Below are 19,618 nucleotides of genomic sequence, written 5' to 3'. Positions count from 1 at the left end.
AATAGAGTGGTTTGAATATTGGTCCTAGCTGTGTTCGAAATCGTTCCCTATCATGGGTATAGTGGACTATATATAGGGTGCTCGGCATTTTGAAGTGGTGTTCGAATTCTCCGTGTTTAATTTCATACACTATAGTGGACTTAAATACCCAAAATTTTAGTGAGCATACGATGTTTCCTACATGTTACACCCATATACCACAATGAAATGCACACGTGTTTTTCCGGAGGAGAAAAATATGCTGAATAACCGCGAAAACGAATACATTTAACGATGGAGTCTCCGGCTTTCATTTAGAAATGTCAACAATTTATTTGGGATTTAACATAAAAAATGTAACATTCAAAATTAATAAAAAAAAACTTGATCAAGGAAATGAGGAGCTCTTTTCCAAAACGCTATAAATCCATTTGAATAGTTTTTAAAATTATTTTTTTTACCTAGACCCACATATTTTGTTAATATTCAAATTATCCTGCTAAAATGGTTTGTTGCCTGAACATGTTGTACAATGATTTTTAAACATTGTCATAACGCTATAAATCCATCAATTTTAAAAAAGAAGCTGTAAATCCATTGATGGTTAATTTATTTGTATTTTAAAAACGAGAGAACATACAACATACGATATCATCTCATACTATAAATTTATATAAATAAATAACCGCCAAATAAAATAAATAGTAACGTTAACTCAATAGTAAAATAAATACAATTTCACGTTTATTGTCCACCACAACAAATAATAAAAAAGACAGGAGGAATTAGTTTTTTATTAAGCTGTTGTGTTTTGCACATCCTCAGCTTTTTATGCCGCGTTTCCACTGCAGGGTGCGGTACGGTTCGGTTCGCAAAGGTGCGGTACAGATTGCGTTTCCACCACCAAAAGTGGGCGTGACCCGGACTGAGCCGTACTCGTTTTGCCCTCGTTTTCAGTACTCCTCCGTTGGGGTACTGACAACGAGACGAGACGCCTGAAAGGGTACCGGAAAATTCGAGCTACACACCCCCTCCATTGATTGGTCGACAGAACCGTCACTTTCGGGCGACGTGGGGATAAAAACAAACCTCTCAGTAGCCTCAAGGTATTATTCTTTACAATGAACATGTCGCGTAAAACGCTTGCTTGGGCGAACAAGGAGGTGGAGACGTTCCTCTGCATTCATGGGGAGGAAGACGTTGTTTATGATGTTTAAGTAGCTGCCGCGGCGAACGACATCCGGCCTACCATAAAGGCCTAAATACACCGGCACCGCAGCGGCGGGTAAAAAAGTCTGCCCCCATTATTCCGGGTGTACTAGCCCACACCGGCGCCGACTAGCTGCGCGGCAGCGTTCCGCGCCGCGCCGCCCAACTAGTCTCCGAGCCAATGTTCTATTCCCTAGCGTCGCCGCCCCTGAAAAAGCGCTTTGTAAAAGCTGGTTTGTACATCCCAGGTCCCGTAGGCACTTCATCTACCCCTCACCACTGGATGAGAAAGGAATGGAGAAACAATTCCGAGAATGGACGATGAGAGACTGGTCGTCTAGGTGGAAAAATATGTCGAATTGTATGACCAAAGTTCCCGTCATTACAAAGACAACTCCAAAAAGGACATTGCCTGGCGAGCCATAACTCTGGAGATTGGCTCTTCAGGTGAGAAATCAACAATGGTGGACTAAGTACCCAAACCATTAACCATAATGGGAAATAGACAAAATCAAGTCACATATAATCACACCATGTAGGTAGAAACCAGATTACTTGTAATATCTATATTTTTATTTAAGGCAAGGCAACTTCATTTATATAGCACTTTTCATGCATGAAGCAGACTCAAAGTGCTTCACATAGAAAAATTCTCATACAATAAAATAGATAAGTAAAAGAAAACACAGGCAAAGCTCAAAAATGCATTGTCATGTATTAACTGTCTCTCTGGATTTAAGGAAAAATAACATTAAGTGTCTCGAGCACTCAAATAAAATACACTGGCTACTGAATCCAGCACAGCAATAACATCACTATATTTATCCTGAGGGATAAAAAAAAAAGTATCTATGCATATATATGCAAAAGAGTATACCAGAGAGGGATAATAACTAGATTATATGTCATCATGACTAGGCTGCACCATATAGTTCTGCCATTGCACACTTAGTGACGAATTGAAATATTGGCGTGCCTCTCAGGATCTGCACGGAGCTCCTGGACCAGATTGTGGCATACCCCCTGTTCTTGTCTCCATTCATTGATGGGGTGCACCCAAACCCTTCATCTTCTCCTTGCCTGCCTACAGCGCAGGAGAAGGGCAGCCCCCCTCTGTCTGGCAACAGTTATTTGCTCTGTTGAAATAAAAAAAACTCAATAAAATGTAAAAGAGCTTGCTCAATTAAAATGGATAACTACTGGCTGCATGCATGTCAATGTGTGGCTATGTTAAGGCTACATAGATGGATAGATAGATAGATACTTTATTGGTCCCAATGGGGACCAATAAAGCCATCCAGGAGCTCAATACAATCAATACACACAATAACAATTGGCCTTAAAAGGTGACTGCACTATATACTAAAAAGGCTTAATAGAAGGTCCTGCAGTTATTGAGATTGTTGATGCAGTCGATGAATAATTGCAAAATATAAAATAAATAAGAAATTACAGTAAATAAAACGATAAAGTGCCCAACAAACTAAGTTGATCTGATGCTTGAAAACATACTTTCACTGCGCAGATTATACATTTTTCAAATTATTCAGCCAAAAAGATGGAAAATAAATAAACGGTTGATTGACAGGTGACTTCCTGATTTTATACAGCAGCGCGGCCGTCGCGCCGCCTCCTGTTGGTGCTAGGGGCGGCTTTTGACGCGCGTAAAATGCACGCCGCTGCGCTGCGGCGACGGTGTATTTAGGCCTTAAAGGCCCACTATGCAACTTTTTTAGCCAAAATTACATTAAGTATGCAGGTTGAGAGTTAGGCTGATGGTTCTGCATCCATTTCTGGGTCGATTGGTGGGTGTGTCATTTTCCCATGTCGCCTCTACAGTGAAAAAGCGCATATGCAACTTGATCTGTTCGGACTGAGCCATTTTGATTGAGATTGTAGTTTCGAAAATGCTTTACGGCACAGACACACACCCAAACATGCCACCGGCTAGATATAAACAGCCAGTTGCGAGGCAATTGTTGCATTCATCATGGATCAATCGACTGATAAGGGACCCAAGAGGCGACTGTCGGTGGAACAAAAGAAGAATGGACCAGAAAAGAGATCAGACACGAGTGAAAGGGGAACTCTGCAACTTTTTTCTCGGGTCCCGCGAAGTAACGAGTCTCGGGTCTCGCGAAGTAACGAATTGCTTTGCGGCACAGACCCCCAAACACGGAACCGGCTCGATATAAACACAAGTAACTAAGGGATTGTTACATTCATCATAGATCAGCCGACTAAAAAGAGACAGAGAAACCCAATGTCGGAGGAACAGAAGAAGAGAAAAGGGAGACTGACCGACAGAGAGGCCAGACACGAGTAAACGTTGGGCAAGCTTTTCAGGAATAGCGTGAACTGAAAGAAAAAGAAAACTTCAAATCAGACTCCGACTTGGCCGTGTTGCTTTTGAAATTGAAAGTACCCTTGGGTGAACTTTGTCCTCGTGGTATTCTTGATGTTGATAGTCTCTGTACAAATGTGTTTGCTCAACCATTTTGTTGTGAGCCCTGTAAAAATTGTTTTCTCGACCGTTTTGTTGTGAGCCTTTCTAGCTTGCTTGGTTGCAACCATATAAACACCTTTGTTTCCATTGGTGTTTTGCTGTTCGACTGTCTCGTCCCCCAGATACAGACTGAATCCCCGAATCCAGGTTCTTGTTTATTTAGATTATTATGTTGGCCAACACTCTCACACTGATTGTTCTGTTCAACCTAAGATAAAACAATTATAATCTAGGATATAAATTCTCCCCGTCAACTATAAAAAGGATGGCCTTATGTTTATTGCAATACAAATACACCATTTTAAAAATGTATAACCTTGCCTACACTTTATGAACATTTACTTCGGACATGGCTCCACGCATTCGCCGGCTTCTTTGAAACCAAATGCACATGGCTCGCGTAGAAGTGCATGGGGAAGGGTCGTCAACGAGTTGTTAGACTGTGTTGTAAAATATCTACTACGAAGCTGTAGGGGGCGCTGTGTAGAGAAATGTGCGTGCCAAAACCAAGAAAACAGCGACGAAATTCCCGAAGTTGCATAGTGGGCCTTTAAAGGGTACTGTCGGCGGTGGAAACGTGACCTCGGAACTGAGTTGGGCTATACCGCCCCCTCCCTCCCGGACTGAGGCGAACCGAACCGTACCGCACCCTGCAGTGGAAAGGCGGCATTATGTGCCCTGGTGACTTAAGTTTTTTGGACTGGGGTCCAGCAGGAGTACATTAATTGGGCTCCGCTCGCAGCTTCGCCTTAACCGATAAGTCGAAGCCTAGACGGCGTAGCCTACTTGAAATAGAATGATAGTTATGATATTATAACTCTAGTTCTATGATTGTAGACGTAGCCGTCTTTTCCCACCTGCTGTACGCTCCAAATGCTGAAAGAATAGCGTGGAGGAGGATGAGCGGCGGTATGCGCCACCTTATATACACAGTACTGTGGGAAATGTGGGCGGTGCCCACGTTGATTGGTGAATAGTTTAAAATTTTCAGGACAAGCCCATAAGGCGAAGCCTAGGCGGCTACGCCTACAATCATAGAAATAGAGCTATAATATCATAACTATCGATATGTTGAGGGGAGTGTCTTATGTACGCACTTAAGGCGCGTTCACTCTCCTGGTGATAACGAGACAGCTCGCCAGTGATGACGCTCACGCGTGTTCCCGACACCGGCCGTTCATGTGCTCTTGGGAAACAGCCGGTTGGGAATCTAAAGGTTCTTCACAGCAGGGGTTCTTTATCCGATAAAAATCAGTCAGAGCTAAACAGAACTAATCAGTTTCAAGCTTGCATGCCTTTATTTCCTTGATGCAATTGCCTAATCACCTACTATTGGAATTAAAGTGAAGCATACAGCGTTAACAACATACCTACAGCTTCTCGCTTGACAAGCAGAGGTAGTAAAGAGCAACAGTGCCATCTAGTGGTAAGATTACTATATAACAACACTCCCACTTAAAGGTTTATTCCGGTGTAAAATGGATTTGGGATATGTTTTGTATGATAACGAGTTGAAACGTTCGTTTCGGAGCACAAAAACCACATATAGACGCTTTTTTCAGTTGGCTGTTTTTAGCCGATTCTAAAAAAAATATATATATATAAACTTGGAACGATGGGGGCACTGGTAATGGTAAAAACTAAATCGCTATTTTAAACCACTTAAACATATAACATATAAAAACGAGGCATTGAGAACTTTGTAAGTGTACAGATTGTTTTGTACACACTATTGTGTATTGTGTGACATTTTGTACACACAATACCATCAGTAGATCACCCGTCGACGCCATTTTGTTTTTAAGACTCGATAGGTAGATTGACGAACACAGTGTGTTCGCCAATCTACTTATCGAGTCTTATGGTCTTAAGTCTTAAATGGTTTAAAATAGCGATTTAGTTTTTGCCATAACCAGTGCCCCCATCGTTCCAAGTTTATAGCGTTTTGATAGAATCTGCTAAAAACAGCCAACTGAAGAAAGCGTCTATAGGCGTTTTTTGTGCTCCAAAAAGAATGTTTCAACTCGTTATCATACAAAACATATCCCAAATCCATTTTACACCGGAATTACCCTTTAATCTTACAATGGCATTAAGACACTTTAAATAATATTACAGAGCCGTGCTCCCTTTCACAAAATGTCAATAATTTTTTTTTTTCTTTAAACAACAAATGACTTCCTCTTTTTCCTTGCTTAATACTTGTCATTTTCCATTAAACTGTTCTCATTTGTTTTTGAAACCTTTTTGCAACAGTATTTTTCTGGAACTCTTTTTTCCATGTTTTCAGACTTGTCTAACAGTCATTTTCTGGAACTCTTTTTTTACATGTTTTCAGACTTGCTTAGACCAGGCAGCGTTCAGCGTCACCTGTCAAGCATAAACAACCACTTTATGTCTCTACTCTTAGACAGCCAAAAGTCCAATCTCTTCCCTGAGATATTCAAACTTCTCTTTAGTCAGTGGATTGGTCAAGATGTTATAGCGCTCCTTGAGAGCAAAGGACGCTTTCATGTCATTTGTTGGACAGTATTGTAGTTATATTTGTCCATTCCGCACACATTCACGGATGTAGTGGTAGCGAATGTCTATGTGTTTAGTCCTGGAGTGGTCCACAGGATTCTTCACCATTGCGATGGCTCCTTGGTTGTTTTCCAGGATCACTGTGGATATAGCCTTCATTCCGAGATCACTCAGTAATCGTCTCAGCCAAATACCTTCTTGAGCGGCTTGGTTATGCGCGACATACTCTGTTGAAAGTGCAACTGTTGCCTGTTTCTTACTGAGCCAGCTCACTGCTCCTCCACTGTAGAAATATGCTGCCTGTTGTCGAGCGGCGGTCATCCTGATCTTCAGCCCAGTCAGCGTCTGTGTATCCAATCAAAGCTCCAGAGTCTGACTGCTCATACTTGAGAGCAAGGTTCACTGTCCCTTTCAAGTATCGAAATATCCTCTTCACAGCAGTCAGATGTGCAATATTTGGATTTGCATTGAACTTTGACACAGCACTCACTGCTTGAGCTATGTCTGGTCGTGTGGCCATTGCAGCATATAGCAGACTTCCAACCATTGTGCACTGGCTTACTGACACCATCACTTTTCCTCAATTTGACGTTAGCTACAGGATTTGCATCATCAAGTCCATATTTCTGAAGCATGACTTCAATGTAATACTTCTGATGAAGAAAGACACAGTTATTTTCTTTGTCTTGGACCACAGTGATGCCCAAGATATGATACAGCTCACCCATGTCTTTCATCTTATAGCGCTCCTTGAGAGCTCTTTTCAGCTCGTTCATGCTCTCAGTCGACTCTGTTATCAGAATGAGATCATCCACATAAACAGCGAGTATCTCAAGTTCATGTCTTGTTCTCACAAACACACAGGGGTCTGATGTGCTCTGTTTGAATCCAATTTCTGTCATGAACCCTGTGAAAGCCTTGCTGCAGCAGCGAGGAGACTGCTACAGTCCGTAGATTGACTTCTTCCGTTTGCACACCAGGGGCCCTATCTTGCATCCGGCGCAATTGACTTAATCACTGGCGCATGTGTGGTTGCTAGTTTGCAACTGGCGCAGAGCGTTCTTTTCCCTCCTGTGCCACGCATCAGTAAATTAGGGAATGATCTTGCGCCCCAAGGGGCGGCTCGGCGAAAGGAGGAGGCGTGCTCTGGCGCAAACGTTCCCTGGTGCTATTTTGACGTTTCAGAAACCACTTGCGCCACAAACCAGGAAATACCTGGTTTAAACTCAGTGGCGCGTTGTTCAGATGCTATTTTAAGGGCGCATGCATAATGTTGCTTGTGCACCTCGTGCATACACTTTGCTTCTCTCATCTACCTAGCCGCACATTCTTGGTAAATTATTTGGGAAAGAACAGCTGATACAGCAGTAATAAGTTGTACTTTTAAATCAATGCATTTGCAAACAACGTACAGCAAACAAATATTTTCTTGACACAGACATCGTGTACATGCCCATAACTTTTAGGATTGATGAGTATTTGATCGTGGGAAAACATAGTTTTACCGCGAGTGAGTGTTAAAAAGAATGAATGAATGCGGGCGTGCGTGTGTGTATGTGTAACACACACATGCGGGCGCGTGTGTGTTCGTCCATCTGTTTAAACACACGCAAACTAAACACGTAACGCATAATACAGTCCATGGCAATGTATATTAACGGGGGGACACATGCATATTAGGAATACAAGTCGATAACAATAATGCATACAATACTGATAAGAAACGATGTTCATAATGTATTGCGTCTATCATTAAATAGAAACACAGTTACCGCATATCATATGTTATATCATATACGTTTTCTTTGTCGAAATGTATTTGACGACTGAGTATTTCTGAAGTTGTGGTACGGAAAACCTTATTCCATGTGTGTATTAGGCCATATTTTTTGGCCATAAACTGTCACGGTTAGCGGGTGGCAGGCAGGCAGGTAGGACCCAATTGCAGACAGTTCAGGTAAAAGGATAATTTATTAACTCAAAAAGGCAAGGAACACGGGTGACGCGGGTAACACAGGGAATACCGGGAACACAGGTAACACACAGGACAGAACTCACCACAAACTAAAATGATCCGACAAGGAACAAAGGAAAGACAAGGGCTTAAATACCAAACACACAGGGCACGCAACGAGTAACAGCTGGAACACATTAGGGGAGGGAGCAGTAATCACACAGGAGGGAAACCTGACATGGGGAGAAACAAGACCGATACCAAAGTAAAACAGGTAACACACCAAAACAAGACAAGGAAACCGACAGATCATGACAGTACCCCCCCCTCAAGGGTCGTCGTCGGTAATTAGACTACTTCAGACAAACCCTTTTTAGATTTGCGCTGGGCGCAAGAGTAATTTTTCGCACTGGTAAACTAGCGACATCGCCATAGAACCGCCCACAAAGCTACTTGTGCTTGGCGCTTCTCACTTGCGTTTCAGACCGTTAAAATTGGGCCCTTAGTGATAAAAAGTCACCACAGTGCCTTAAAACCATCAACATCATTCATGTTAAGTAAAAGGAAAAAACCTCGGACACGAGAAGTTAACGGAGCCGTGCACTAGGCCCTCGCAAATGCCGGGCCGAAACAACATTTGTTTCACTACGACTCCTTTCAGCTGCCCACCCCTCCTTCTCCAGCAAAAAATAATAACATAAAACGGCTAATGAAACGCTTGAGGTGGCGTTTTGAAAAGAGAAAACGTAAAAATTTTTAGTACATGGTATGAAGATAATTATGAGCCTTTGATTGATACCCAGTCATGTTTTGCGGAGACACATTCCGGTTCCCCACTTGTATTGGAGTGAACGGAGATATCTACTATGGGCTCTATGAATCAAGGCACCCGTCCACAGCCCGCTTAAACAGCTGCAATACCAGGCTTGGCCGCTGAGCAGTGGTGGATTTCGGAAGTATGCACTGTTCATGGGGGCTTGGCTTTTAGCAGGTGTTCCATCTGAAACTTCCATGTCGCCCAATTCTCTGGTTCGCTCAGCTTGTCAACAAACAGCTTGTCATCCATTGTGTAATCCCACAACACTGTTTATCTTCCACAAAAAAATCTTGTTTGCGTCGACCTGGGCCCATAACCTATTGGAATTAACGTGAACCTTTTAATTCAGCGTGCTTTAGCATACAGTGTTAACAACATAGCTACAGCTTTATTGAAAACGACAGTATTGCCACTGTATGGAAGGCAACACTTCCCCTTATCTAGAGCTGGTTTACCAGTACACAACGTTTAAAACTGAGCAAAGTCATGCCAAAAGACGTAACAACGTCAATCAATAGTGAAGTATGTGATATTATGGTTGATTCTTTTATATTGAGTAAAGCGTTCATGTTCCGCCATGTTCATGTGCGTCACTAGTAAACCATACGTCACCAACTGGGCAACTCTGTTAACCAAATTTGGCCCCAGTTGCCGAACGGAAGTAGAATCATAAGAGCGTCATGAGGTGTTGTTCACACTTTCCGACGTCGTGAAAATGTTTTCCCCATAATTTCCAGTGATATGAACGCACCATTATTCGAGAGCAAATGCCCAGAAAAGCAGGCGGAAGTTATTTTCCTGAACTACCGCTAGTTTTGAAAGCCAGGTGATTTGTCGTATCGGAAGTTATCACAGGTATTTCTGACTTTTTTCATCCTGGAATGCATTCTGACACATGGCAAAAGAAGCCTCATCTGAAACTCGCCTATTGTCATGGCAGTAAATGCTGAGCGCGACGGTGTTTCAGGCACTTAATGAGTGGTGTTCTCGGTGGGTGCGAGTAACTCCTACTGGATCAGACTTTGAATTCATTAGCTTAGCAGACCTTAAACATGGATTAAAATACTCTTGAGCAAAGGGAAAAGCTGAAAAAGCATAGTATTACCCCTTTATTAAAAATGTATTAATTAATTCTAATCAATAACAATGTAGTTCCTCAGATATTCCTCATGCCGCAGCTCACTCATCTTTGAAACGGTTGCACAGTAAATTCCCTCGGGATAAATAAAGCTTCTTGAATCTTGAATCACTCATTACATTTTAATTAAATGTTTCTTTATTTGTGTAGCCCTTAATCAAAGTTACAGTCTCGGGCTTAATAGGCTGTGGAGTGCGATAAATGAGGAGACAAGAGAGAGACACGTCGAGTCCGCTTTACTCTCCACTTCAATATAAAACTTCAAATCAAACAAGAGTGAGGTCAAACGGACACCAGGTTAAACCGGAACTGCTAAGACATAACCCTTACCCTTAAAGGTACAGTACCTTGGTGAATGTCTCTTAATCGTACTTGTGGGTCACCACACAGGCCCCCACAGAATTCACCCAAAAGAACAGAGCCAGACCTAACAGGTACCCCAAAGAGAACACAAGACTACCACTAGTGCAAAACAGAACAGACCAGCTCATAACAGTCCCTAGAAAAGTCAACGTATAGGGAGGTGGACCAGGCGGCCAGAACGGCGGCGCTTAACAGGAGAAGAGCAAAGGGCAGGGGCAGGTTTCGAGGCTGCCGCAGGGGGGCGCCCTCGCCACGGGGGCTGGGCCAGCTGGAGCGGTTCGCCAATATCCACATGAGCAGGCTTGAGACGATCTATAGCCACCCACTCAGGCCTTCCCCACATATCCACAACAAAGTTCTTAGACCCTCCCTCCAGGACCCGGAGGGGCCCATCGTAGGGGGGCCGCAGCGGGGTACGATGGCCATCGGGGCGGATGAAATATACTTGGCTGACGGCAAATCCCTGGGAACGTAGGACCGGGGGAGGCCATGGTGAGACGTCGGAATGGGAACGAAAGCGTTGGCAATGTCCCGGGACACAGCACGATGGGAGGCAACCGAACACAGGGCCAGGGCATCTGGAAGAAACTCCCCGGGACATGCAGGGGCTGGCCGTACACCAGCCTGGCCGATGAGGCTTGAAGATCTTCCTTGGGGGCGGAGCGAAGGCCCAGCATAATCCATGGGAGGCGGTCAGCCCTGTCACTGCCCGTAAGGCTGGCCCTGAGCGCGGCCTTCATGTCACGATGAAACAGCTCCCAAAGTCTGTTGCTCTGTGGGTTATAGGCTGTGGTACGGTGGACCTTCACCCCCAGGACCCCACCGACCGCAGCCCGAAACGGGCCACCCAAGCCATAATGAATGCCCGGGCCACTTCCGCTGATGTAGTGGATGCCAGGGGTACCACTTCTGGCCACCTGGTGGTCCTGTCCACCATGGTGAGGAGGTTGGTGTAACCACGGGAGGGGGAAAGTAGGCCCACCAGGTCTACATTCACATGGTAAAAACGTCTCTCTGCCACTTTGAAGGGTGCCAAGGGGGCCTTGGTATGACGAGTCACCTTTGCGCGCTGGCACGCCAAACAGACAGCAGCCCAGGCCCTGACGTCCCTCTGCAGGCCCGCCCAGACGAACTTGGCCCCCACCAGCTTGGCCGAGGCCTTCATCCCCGGGTGGGAAAGGCCGTGGATAGTGTCAAAGACCTTACGCATCAACCCAGCATGTACCCTGGGGCGCGGTTGGCCAGTGGAGATGTCGCAGAGGAGTGTAGCGTTGGCCGCGCCAAACACCATATCTTTCATGAGCAGCGCCGTGGGGGCCGTCCTGTAGGCTTGCAGCTCAGAGTCCGCAGCCTGATCCTCAGCAATGGCTGTGTAGTCGAGGCCCAAGTGGACGGACCCAGTAACCACCCGGGAGAGGCAGTCGGCTACAAAATTGTCTTTGCCACATGCTGAATGTCAGTGGTGTACTCGGAGATGGCGGAGAGCTGACGCTGCTGTCAACCAGACCATGGCTCCGAAGACTTGGCCATGGCGAACGTCAGCGGCTTGTGGTCAACGAAAGCCGTGAACCGACGGCCCTCCAACAGGAAACGGAAATGACAGGTGGAGAGGAAAAGAGCCAGGAGCTCCCTGTCGAAGGCTCTGTATTTCCTCTCGTTGTCACTGAGGTTCCTGCTGAAAAAGGCCAGTGGTTGCAGGATCCGCCCACCAGCTGTTCACAGACAGCCCCCACGGTGTAATCAGAGGTGTTTGTAGTAGGAGCAACAGGGGCGGTCGGAGACGGATGCGCCAGCAGAGCAGCGTTGGCCAGCGCGTTCTTCATTCCTTCAGCATCGAAGGAATCAGTCATCTCTGGGGACCAATCCAACACGTCCGCCGGCCTCCTGCCCTGCAAGGCGTCGGGTTGCATGAGTTGAGCCGCATGGGGGACGACCGGCCAAACTCGCACTTGGCCGGGTTGACGATGAGACCATGCCCACTGAGCCGACCGAACAGCTGCCGTAGATGCGTCAGGTGGTCGTCTGCGGACGCACTGACCACGAGAATGTCGTCAAAGGAACTTCCATGAGGTGCTGAAACGTCTGCGCTGCACCCTGGAGGCCGAAAGGCATCCGTAGAAATTCGATAAGGCCAAAGGGTGTGACAGCAGTGATCTGCCAATACGGTCGCTTTTGTCCAATCGTCTGTAGAAGTACCAAATACAGTGGCAGAATAATGCCTTCCTCTGGGCTGCTGGTGTTCCTGCTGGTGCTTCATGCCAACTTAAAGTTCAGGTGAGTCCTTCAGTTATATATTTACCAGAGGCATTTACATTTATGGAGAGAAAGACCCTTTATAGAGTGCTTTGGTTTGTGGATGTCAATCGTTCTGTTACCTAGTTGTTAACAAGTGAATGCATCAAGACCAATATGTTCTTCGATCTCCTCTCAATACTTATTTCCTCATGTCATGTTACATTAGGGTTATTAATATTCATGGTCTGCCAAAGTTCATATGACTCAATAAATAGTAACGATGTAATCTTTTACATTTTATAAAATGTTTAATTAAAGCAACATTAATGTTTTCTGTTCTGCTACATTTAAATATCTAATTTAAAGATTAACCACACGTGATATGTTTAATAATAATGTGAACTTTCTGTTTGGAGACAGTTTGTCGCTGGGAGTTTCAGAGAAGTTATGGAATTACAACTACACCAGATATCATCCTATGGATGAGGTAAGAAATACCTTTAGCATGTTAAACAGCCGGTAAGGTACACCTGATACCACACTATAGAACATGTAACGTACACCTGGTCAACTATAGAACAGGTAAGGTACATCTGGTACCACACTATAGAACATGTAACGTACACCTGGTCAACTATAGAACAGGTAAGGTACATCTGGTACCACACTATAGAACAGGTAAGGTACACATGGTACCACACTATAGAACAGGTAAGGTACATCTGGTACCACACTATAGAACATGTAACGTACACCTGGTAAACTATAGAACAGGTAACGTACACCTGGTACCACACTATAGAACAGGTAAGGTACACCTGGTACCACACTATAGAACATGTAACGTACACCTGGTCAACTATAGAACAGGTAAGGTACATCTGGTACCACACTATAGAACAGGTAAGGTACATCTGGTACCACACTTTAGAACAGGTAAGGTACACATGGTACCACACTATAGAACAGGTAAGGTACATCTGGTACCACACTATAGAACAGGTAAGGTACATCTGGTACCACACTTTAGAACAGGTAAGGTACACATGGTACCACACTATAGAACAGGTAAGTTACATCTGGTACCACACTATAGAACAGGTAAGGTACATCTGGTAACACACTTTAGAACAGGTAAGGTACACATGGTACCACACTATAGAACAGGTAAGGTACATCTGGTACCACACTTTAGAACAGGTGGTACATCTGGTACCACACTATAGAACAGGTAAGGTACATCTGGTACCACACTATAGAACAGGTAAGGTACATCTGGTACCACACTACTGTATAGAACTGGTAAGGTACAACTGGTACCACAATATAGAACAGGTAAGATCTCTATCTCTCTCTCTCTTTCTCACTCTCGCTCTATGTCTCTCTGTAGATCTCCAGTTGGATGGACAGTGTGGAGGAGCAGAACCCTAAGCTGGTGACCTCCCTCGTCTACGGCCAGACTTTCGAGAAGAGAGACATTAAGCTACTCAAGGTTTGTTGTTCAAATACAGCTTGAATCACAGTCGGAAGGTACTGAAGTTAATGAGAAAGTCCCTAAAATCACCACCAGGTCTGAAGTTGATCAGCCATTTAAAATTCAATAAACTACTGACATCACAAGAGTGATTTTCCACCCAGATTTGAATAGAAAGATAGATCAGTGTACCGGCCTACCAGTTGGTACAGCCCTCAGGGAGGAGGCCGGGTAGTTGATGCAACCGTCACACATCTGGGTGGCGCTCCCACCTGTTATGTCGCTAGTGGTTTGATCATGAGTGTGCTTTTAGTGGTTGTGTGAATGAGGTTCTGGTCTCTCCAGTTTGGTCTGCCGGATCCCGGGGGTCTGGAGAAGAAGGCGGTGTGGGTGGACTGTGGGATCCACGCCAGAGAGTGGATCGCTCCAGCCTTCTGCCAGTGGTTTGTCAAAGAGGTACCCATGCAGGGAGCACAACCAAACAGTGGTTCAGCCTACAAACCCAGACGCACAACATATATACACACTAGCGGGGGCAGGCCAGGTCTTCTAGTAGTTGACTTCAAGCAGAAAGGTTCAGGGTTTGAACTCCAATGACCCTGAATAACAAGCATCTGACATTTACTGTTAGTAACCTGGGTTAAATCCATCTGCTAAATGACTATATAGCCAACTGCAAATACTGAATACAGCAGACACACACAATTCTGCGTACATACAAATGCATAGATACAGTCCTCACACATGCTTTTTCTGTTTACAGTGGTGAATCATTGTAATATTAATAAGGTCTCCTCCTCAGATTTTACAGTCCTACAACGAAAGTGACGTGAGGCTGACCAAGTTTCTGCAGAAGATTGACCTCTATGTGACCCCTGTGCTCAATGTGGACGGATACATGTTCTCCTGGACCAATCAGAGCGTGAGTTTCACAATGAGACACAAAGAGGATTTTACTAATACAGGGTTAGATTAACTTATCACATGACCAAGGATCCATTTGTGTGTGTGTGTGTGTGTGTCTGTGTTTGTGTGTGTGTGTGTCTGTGTTTGTGTGTGTAGACTCGTCTGTGGAGGAAGTCCAGGTCCCTCCCTCCTCAAGGATGTAGTTGCCACGGCGTCGACCTTAACCGAAATTTCAATGCAAACTGGGGGAGTGAGTAGTAAAGTTACTATAATGTGGACAATAAAGTGGATATAATACATATAAATACACTTCAATACATTGTGCTTGGTTATTTAATTATAACTGAAACAACCATAAACCATGCACTATTAGCAAAGTTGTTGTACTTTACTTTGCTGAAATAATCAATTCAAATTATCTCACCATCCATATATCCATCCATCCATCCTGCTTCAATTGCTACCCTAATCACGGTTGCTGTGGCAACACCCTGTTGCCACAGCAACCGTGATTAGGGTAGCAATTGGTGTTACGTAGAGTAGTCCAATATTGGGTGTAGCCAGGTTTGTAGTATGTATTCAGGTGTAGAGCTGTATGTCAGATAATGTGTGGTCCATTCTGTTGGAAAAACTCTTTTTGAATAAAGTTTGACTGATGGTTGACGGACGATGCTCTGTTTCCAGCGGTGGGTGTGTCAACTGACTGCTGTTCCAACACGTACTGCGGCGTGTCTCCAGCCTCTGAACCCGAGGCCAAGGCAGTGACGGACTTTGTTGGTGAGTATTTAAAGTCGTTATATAATGGCCCCAGGTGTGACTGTGATTAGCCATTACAAGACCTTTGAAAATCCCCCTTTTCCAATGTGCCATAATGTCAGCCCATTAATACAATGACTGGACTGGAGCAACAGGTGTCTGCAGGATAAACCTCACTCCTCACGCCTTAAGATCGTTCTCACCGCTGACCTGGATGGCTGCGTTCAAGTAAAAGCGTCTCCGAGACCTAGGGTACCCGGTTTGAGCCCCTAGTGCTTAGTGGGGGTGCCATTGGAGAACCGTTACATACTGCTCCTACATATCGCCTATCTTTGCATGTTAGCCCTACAATAGTTAGCATGTTAGTTACAAACTCTAGCTAATCGTGTATGCTCTCTCTTTCTCTATTTAAAGGCCCACTATGCAACTTCGGGAATTTCTTCGCTTTTTTCTTGGTTATGGCACGCACATTTCTCTACACAGCGCCCCCTTCAGTTTCGTAGTAGATATTTTACAACACTGTCGTAACAACTCGTTGACGACCCTTCCCCATGCACTTCTACGCGAGCCATGTGCATTTGTTTTCAAAGAAGCCGGCGAATGCGTGGAGCCATGTCCAAAGTAGATGTTCATAAAGTGTAGGCAAGGTTATGCATTTTTCAAATTGTGAATTTGTATTGCAATAAGCATAAAGCCATCCTTTTTTATAGTTGACGGGGAGAATTTATATCCTAGATTATAATTGTTTTATCTTAAGTTGAACAGAACAATCAGTGTGAGAGTGTTGGCCAACATAATAATCTAAATAAACAAGAACCTGGATTCGGGGATTCAGTCTGTATCTGGGGGACGAGACAGACGAAAAGCAAAACATCAATGGAAACAAAGGTGTTTATATGGTTGCAACCAACAAGCAAGCTAGAAACATAGAGGGCTCACAACAAAACGGTCGAGAAAACGATTTTTACAGGGCTCACAACAAAATGGTTGAGCAAACACATTTGTACAGAGGCTATCAACATCAAGAATACCACGAGGACAAAGTTCACCCAAGGGTACTTTCAATTTCAAAAGCAACACGGCCAAATCGGAGTCTGATTTGCAGTCTTCTTTTTCTTTCAGTTCACGCTATTCCTGAAAAGCTTGCCCAACGTTTACTCGTGTCTGGCCTTTCAGTCTCCCTTTTCTCTTCTTCTGTTCCTCCGACATTGGGTTTCTGCGTCTCTTTTTAGTCGGCTGATATATGATGAATGTAACAATCCCTTATTTACTTGTGTTTATATCGAGCCGGTTCCGTGTTTGGGGGTCTGTGCCGTAAAGCAATTCGTTACTTTGCGAGACCCGAGACTCCCAAGAGAGTGGGCGGCGGGTCGCCGGCAGAAACATATTCCTTTTCTCCGCCAAGATGCGCAAGGGGGAGTCGAAAGAACGAACAATCGAACAAAAATGTATAATGGAACCATCGCAATGACTCCTAGCCTGTTATATTAAGGTAAATCAAGCCAAAAAAGTTGCATAGTTCCCCTTTCACTCGTGTCTGATCTCTTTTCTGGTCCATTCTTCTTTTGTTCCACCGACAGTCGCCTCTTGGGTCACTTATCAGTCGATTGATCCATGATGAATGCAACAATTGCCTCGCAACTGGCTGTTTATATCTAGCCGGTGCCATGTTTGGGTGTGTGTCTGTGCCGTAAAGCAATTTCGAAACTACAATCTGACTACATTTTCGAGGATATTTCCGCTGCGTCACATCCGGAATGTCCCGGTCCGAGCAGATCAAGTTGCATATGCGCTTTTTCACTGTAGAGGCGACATGGGAAAATGACACACCCACCAATCGACCCAGAAATGGATGCAGAACCATCAGCATAACTCTCAACCTGCATACTTAATGTAATTTTGGCTAGAAAAGTTGCATAGTGGGCCTTTAAGGTATTAGGGTGGATCAGTTCTTGATCTCTCTTTCTCTATTTAAGGTACTAGGGTGGATCAGTTCTTGCTCTCTCTTTCTCTATTTCAGGTACTAGGGTGGATCAGTTCTTGCTCTCTCTTTCTCTATTTCAGGTACTCGGGTGGATCAGTTCTTGTGCTACCTGACCATCCACTCCTCTGGTCAGCTGATCCTCCTGCCTTATGGACACCCCCAGATAACAGCCCCCAACTACGAAGAGCTGGTCTGTCTGTGTGTGTGTGTGTGCGTGCGTGCGTGCGTGCGTGCGTGCGTGCGTGCGTGCGTGCGTGCGTGCGTGCGTGCGTGCGTGCGTGCGTGCGTGCGTGCGTGCGTGCGTGCGTGCGTGCGTGCGTGCGTGCGTGCGTGCGTGCGTGCGTGCGTGCGTGCGTGCGTGCGTGCGTGCGTGCGTGCGTGCGTGCGTGCGTGCGTGCGTGCGTGCGTGCGTGCGTGCGTGCGTGCGTGCGTGCGTGCGTGCGTGCGTGCGTGCGTGCGTGCGTGCGTGCGTGCGTGCGTGCGTGCGTGCGTGCGTGCGTGCGTGCGCGTGTGTGTGGTGAAGGAGATCTTTATGCATGTGTGTGTGTGTATTTGTCTGTGCATGTGCGTGTGTGTATATTTTGGTGTGTGGTGTGTCTATTGTAGAAGCAGATTGTAGTAATACTGTACTACAGTAAGTTGTAGTAACATGTTGCAGTGATACTGTGTTGGTGGACCCAGGTGTCAGTGGGCAAGGCAGCAGCCTCTGAGATGAAGAAGTTATACGGAATGGAGTACAGGGTTGGAACCTCTCCACAAATACTGTGTAAGAACAAACACAAACCCGCACACACTCACAGACACACAGTATTTTCGCCCCTTCCCAAAAGTTCTCCAACGGAAGGTTCCAAGATGGATATGCAGTCGCAAACGTGAATCAATCCATCTGGCGGAGTCAGATTAGCCCCACGAACACACACATTGATTCGCATTTGCTCACTATAGCCGTCTGGGAACCTTCCGTTGGAGAAATTTTTGGAATGAACGAAAATACTGGTTAGCTGATTGGATAAACCATCTGTCTATCACCACCTATGTTGGTGATAGACGGGCCAAATCAACCAATCAGATCAACGGAAGCCGCCATGTTGTTTTTAGACTTAACAGCATGCTTAACAGTCGCTTCTCGTTGCGTCACAGCTAAACCCACCTCAAAACCAACGCTGATTGGCCGGTCATTTAGCGGTCAGCTCCAAAATTTCTCCATCGAAGGTTACCAGACTGATCTGCGAGTAAATACAATGGAGCTCGCGAGATCAGGATGGTTTCACGAGGCTAGTGTGGGGCACAAACACAGAAGATAACAAAGTATACTTATTAACACAGCCATAAACAACGTGTGTAAATCCAAGGCCATCTGCCTCGTTCCCACACTCACTGCAGCTAAACTCCTCAAAGACCACAAAAACATATATCCTTCCTCCTCTCTCCTCCCTTTCTTCCATTCCCCTCCTCCACTCTCCTCCTCCTACTTTCCTCACCTGCTGCTCTTCATTCCTCTCTCCACCTCCTCCGTATTCACTAACTACCCCTCCTCCTCCTCATCCTCCACCCCCTCCTTCTACCCTCTTCTTCCTTCCCTCCTGCCCTCCTTCCTCTCCTCCTCCTCTCCTTCATTGTCCTCCTCCTACACCTCCTGTCCTCCACTCCCTTCCTCCATTCTCTTCTCTCCTCCGTATCCTCCTCTCTGTTTCACCCCCTCCTCCTCTCTCCTCTGCTCTGATCAGATGCTAACTCCGGGTCCAGTAGAGACTGGGCTAGGCTGCTGGGCATT

At 45.3% G+C, this 19,618-nt stretch overlaps 1 protein-coding gene across 1 annotated transcript in view; it reads left to right on the top strand.

Moving 5' to 3' along the window:
• The first annotated feature begins 12,340 nt into the window (after nucleotides 1-12,340).
• Nucleotides 12,341-19,618, top strand: part of LOC130373835 (carboxypeptidase O-like) — a 9,357-nt gene continuing 2,079 nt past the window's right edge. Inside the window, exons 1-10 of the mRNA XM_056580469.1 lie at nucleotides 12,341-12,763; nucleotides 13,145-13,211; nucleotides 14,115-14,216; nucleotides 14,544-14,654; nucleotides 15,001-15,120; nucleotides 15,261-15,354; nucleotides 15,789-15,881; nucleotides 17,925-18,034; nucleotides 18,526-18,610; nucleotides 19,572-19,618. The exon at nucleotides 19,572-19,618 is cut by the window's right edge and continues 34 nt beyond it. Of these exons, the coding sequence (XP_056436444.1) occupies nucleotides 12,705-12,763; nucleotides 13,145-13,211; nucleotides 14,115-14,216; nucleotides 14,544-14,654; nucleotides 15,001-15,120; nucleotides 15,261-15,354; nucleotides 15,789-15,881; nucleotides 17,925-18,034; nucleotides 18,526-18,610; nucleotides 19,572-19,618 (888 nt within the window). The 5' untranslated portion in view covers nucleotides 12,341-12,704. The remainder of the gene's footprint in view (nucleotides 12,764-13,144; nucleotides 13,212-14,114; nucleotides 14,217-14,543; nucleotides 14,655-15,000; nucleotides 15,121-15,260; nucleotides 15,355-15,788; nucleotides 15,882-17,924; nucleotides 18,035-18,525; nucleotides 18,611-19,571) is intronic.

Source organism: Gadus chalcogrammus, chromosome 20, assembly GCF_026213295.1.
Source record: "Gadus chalcogrammus isolate NIFS_2021 chromosome 20, NIFS_Gcha_1.0, whole genome shotgun sequence".
NCBI classification, from domain to species: Eukaryota; Metazoa; Chordata; class Actinopteri; order Gadiformes; family Gadidae; genus Gadus; species Gadus chalcogrammus.
Note: the sequence above shows the minus strand (reverse complement) of the source record. Positions and strands in the feature narration are given on the sequence as shown.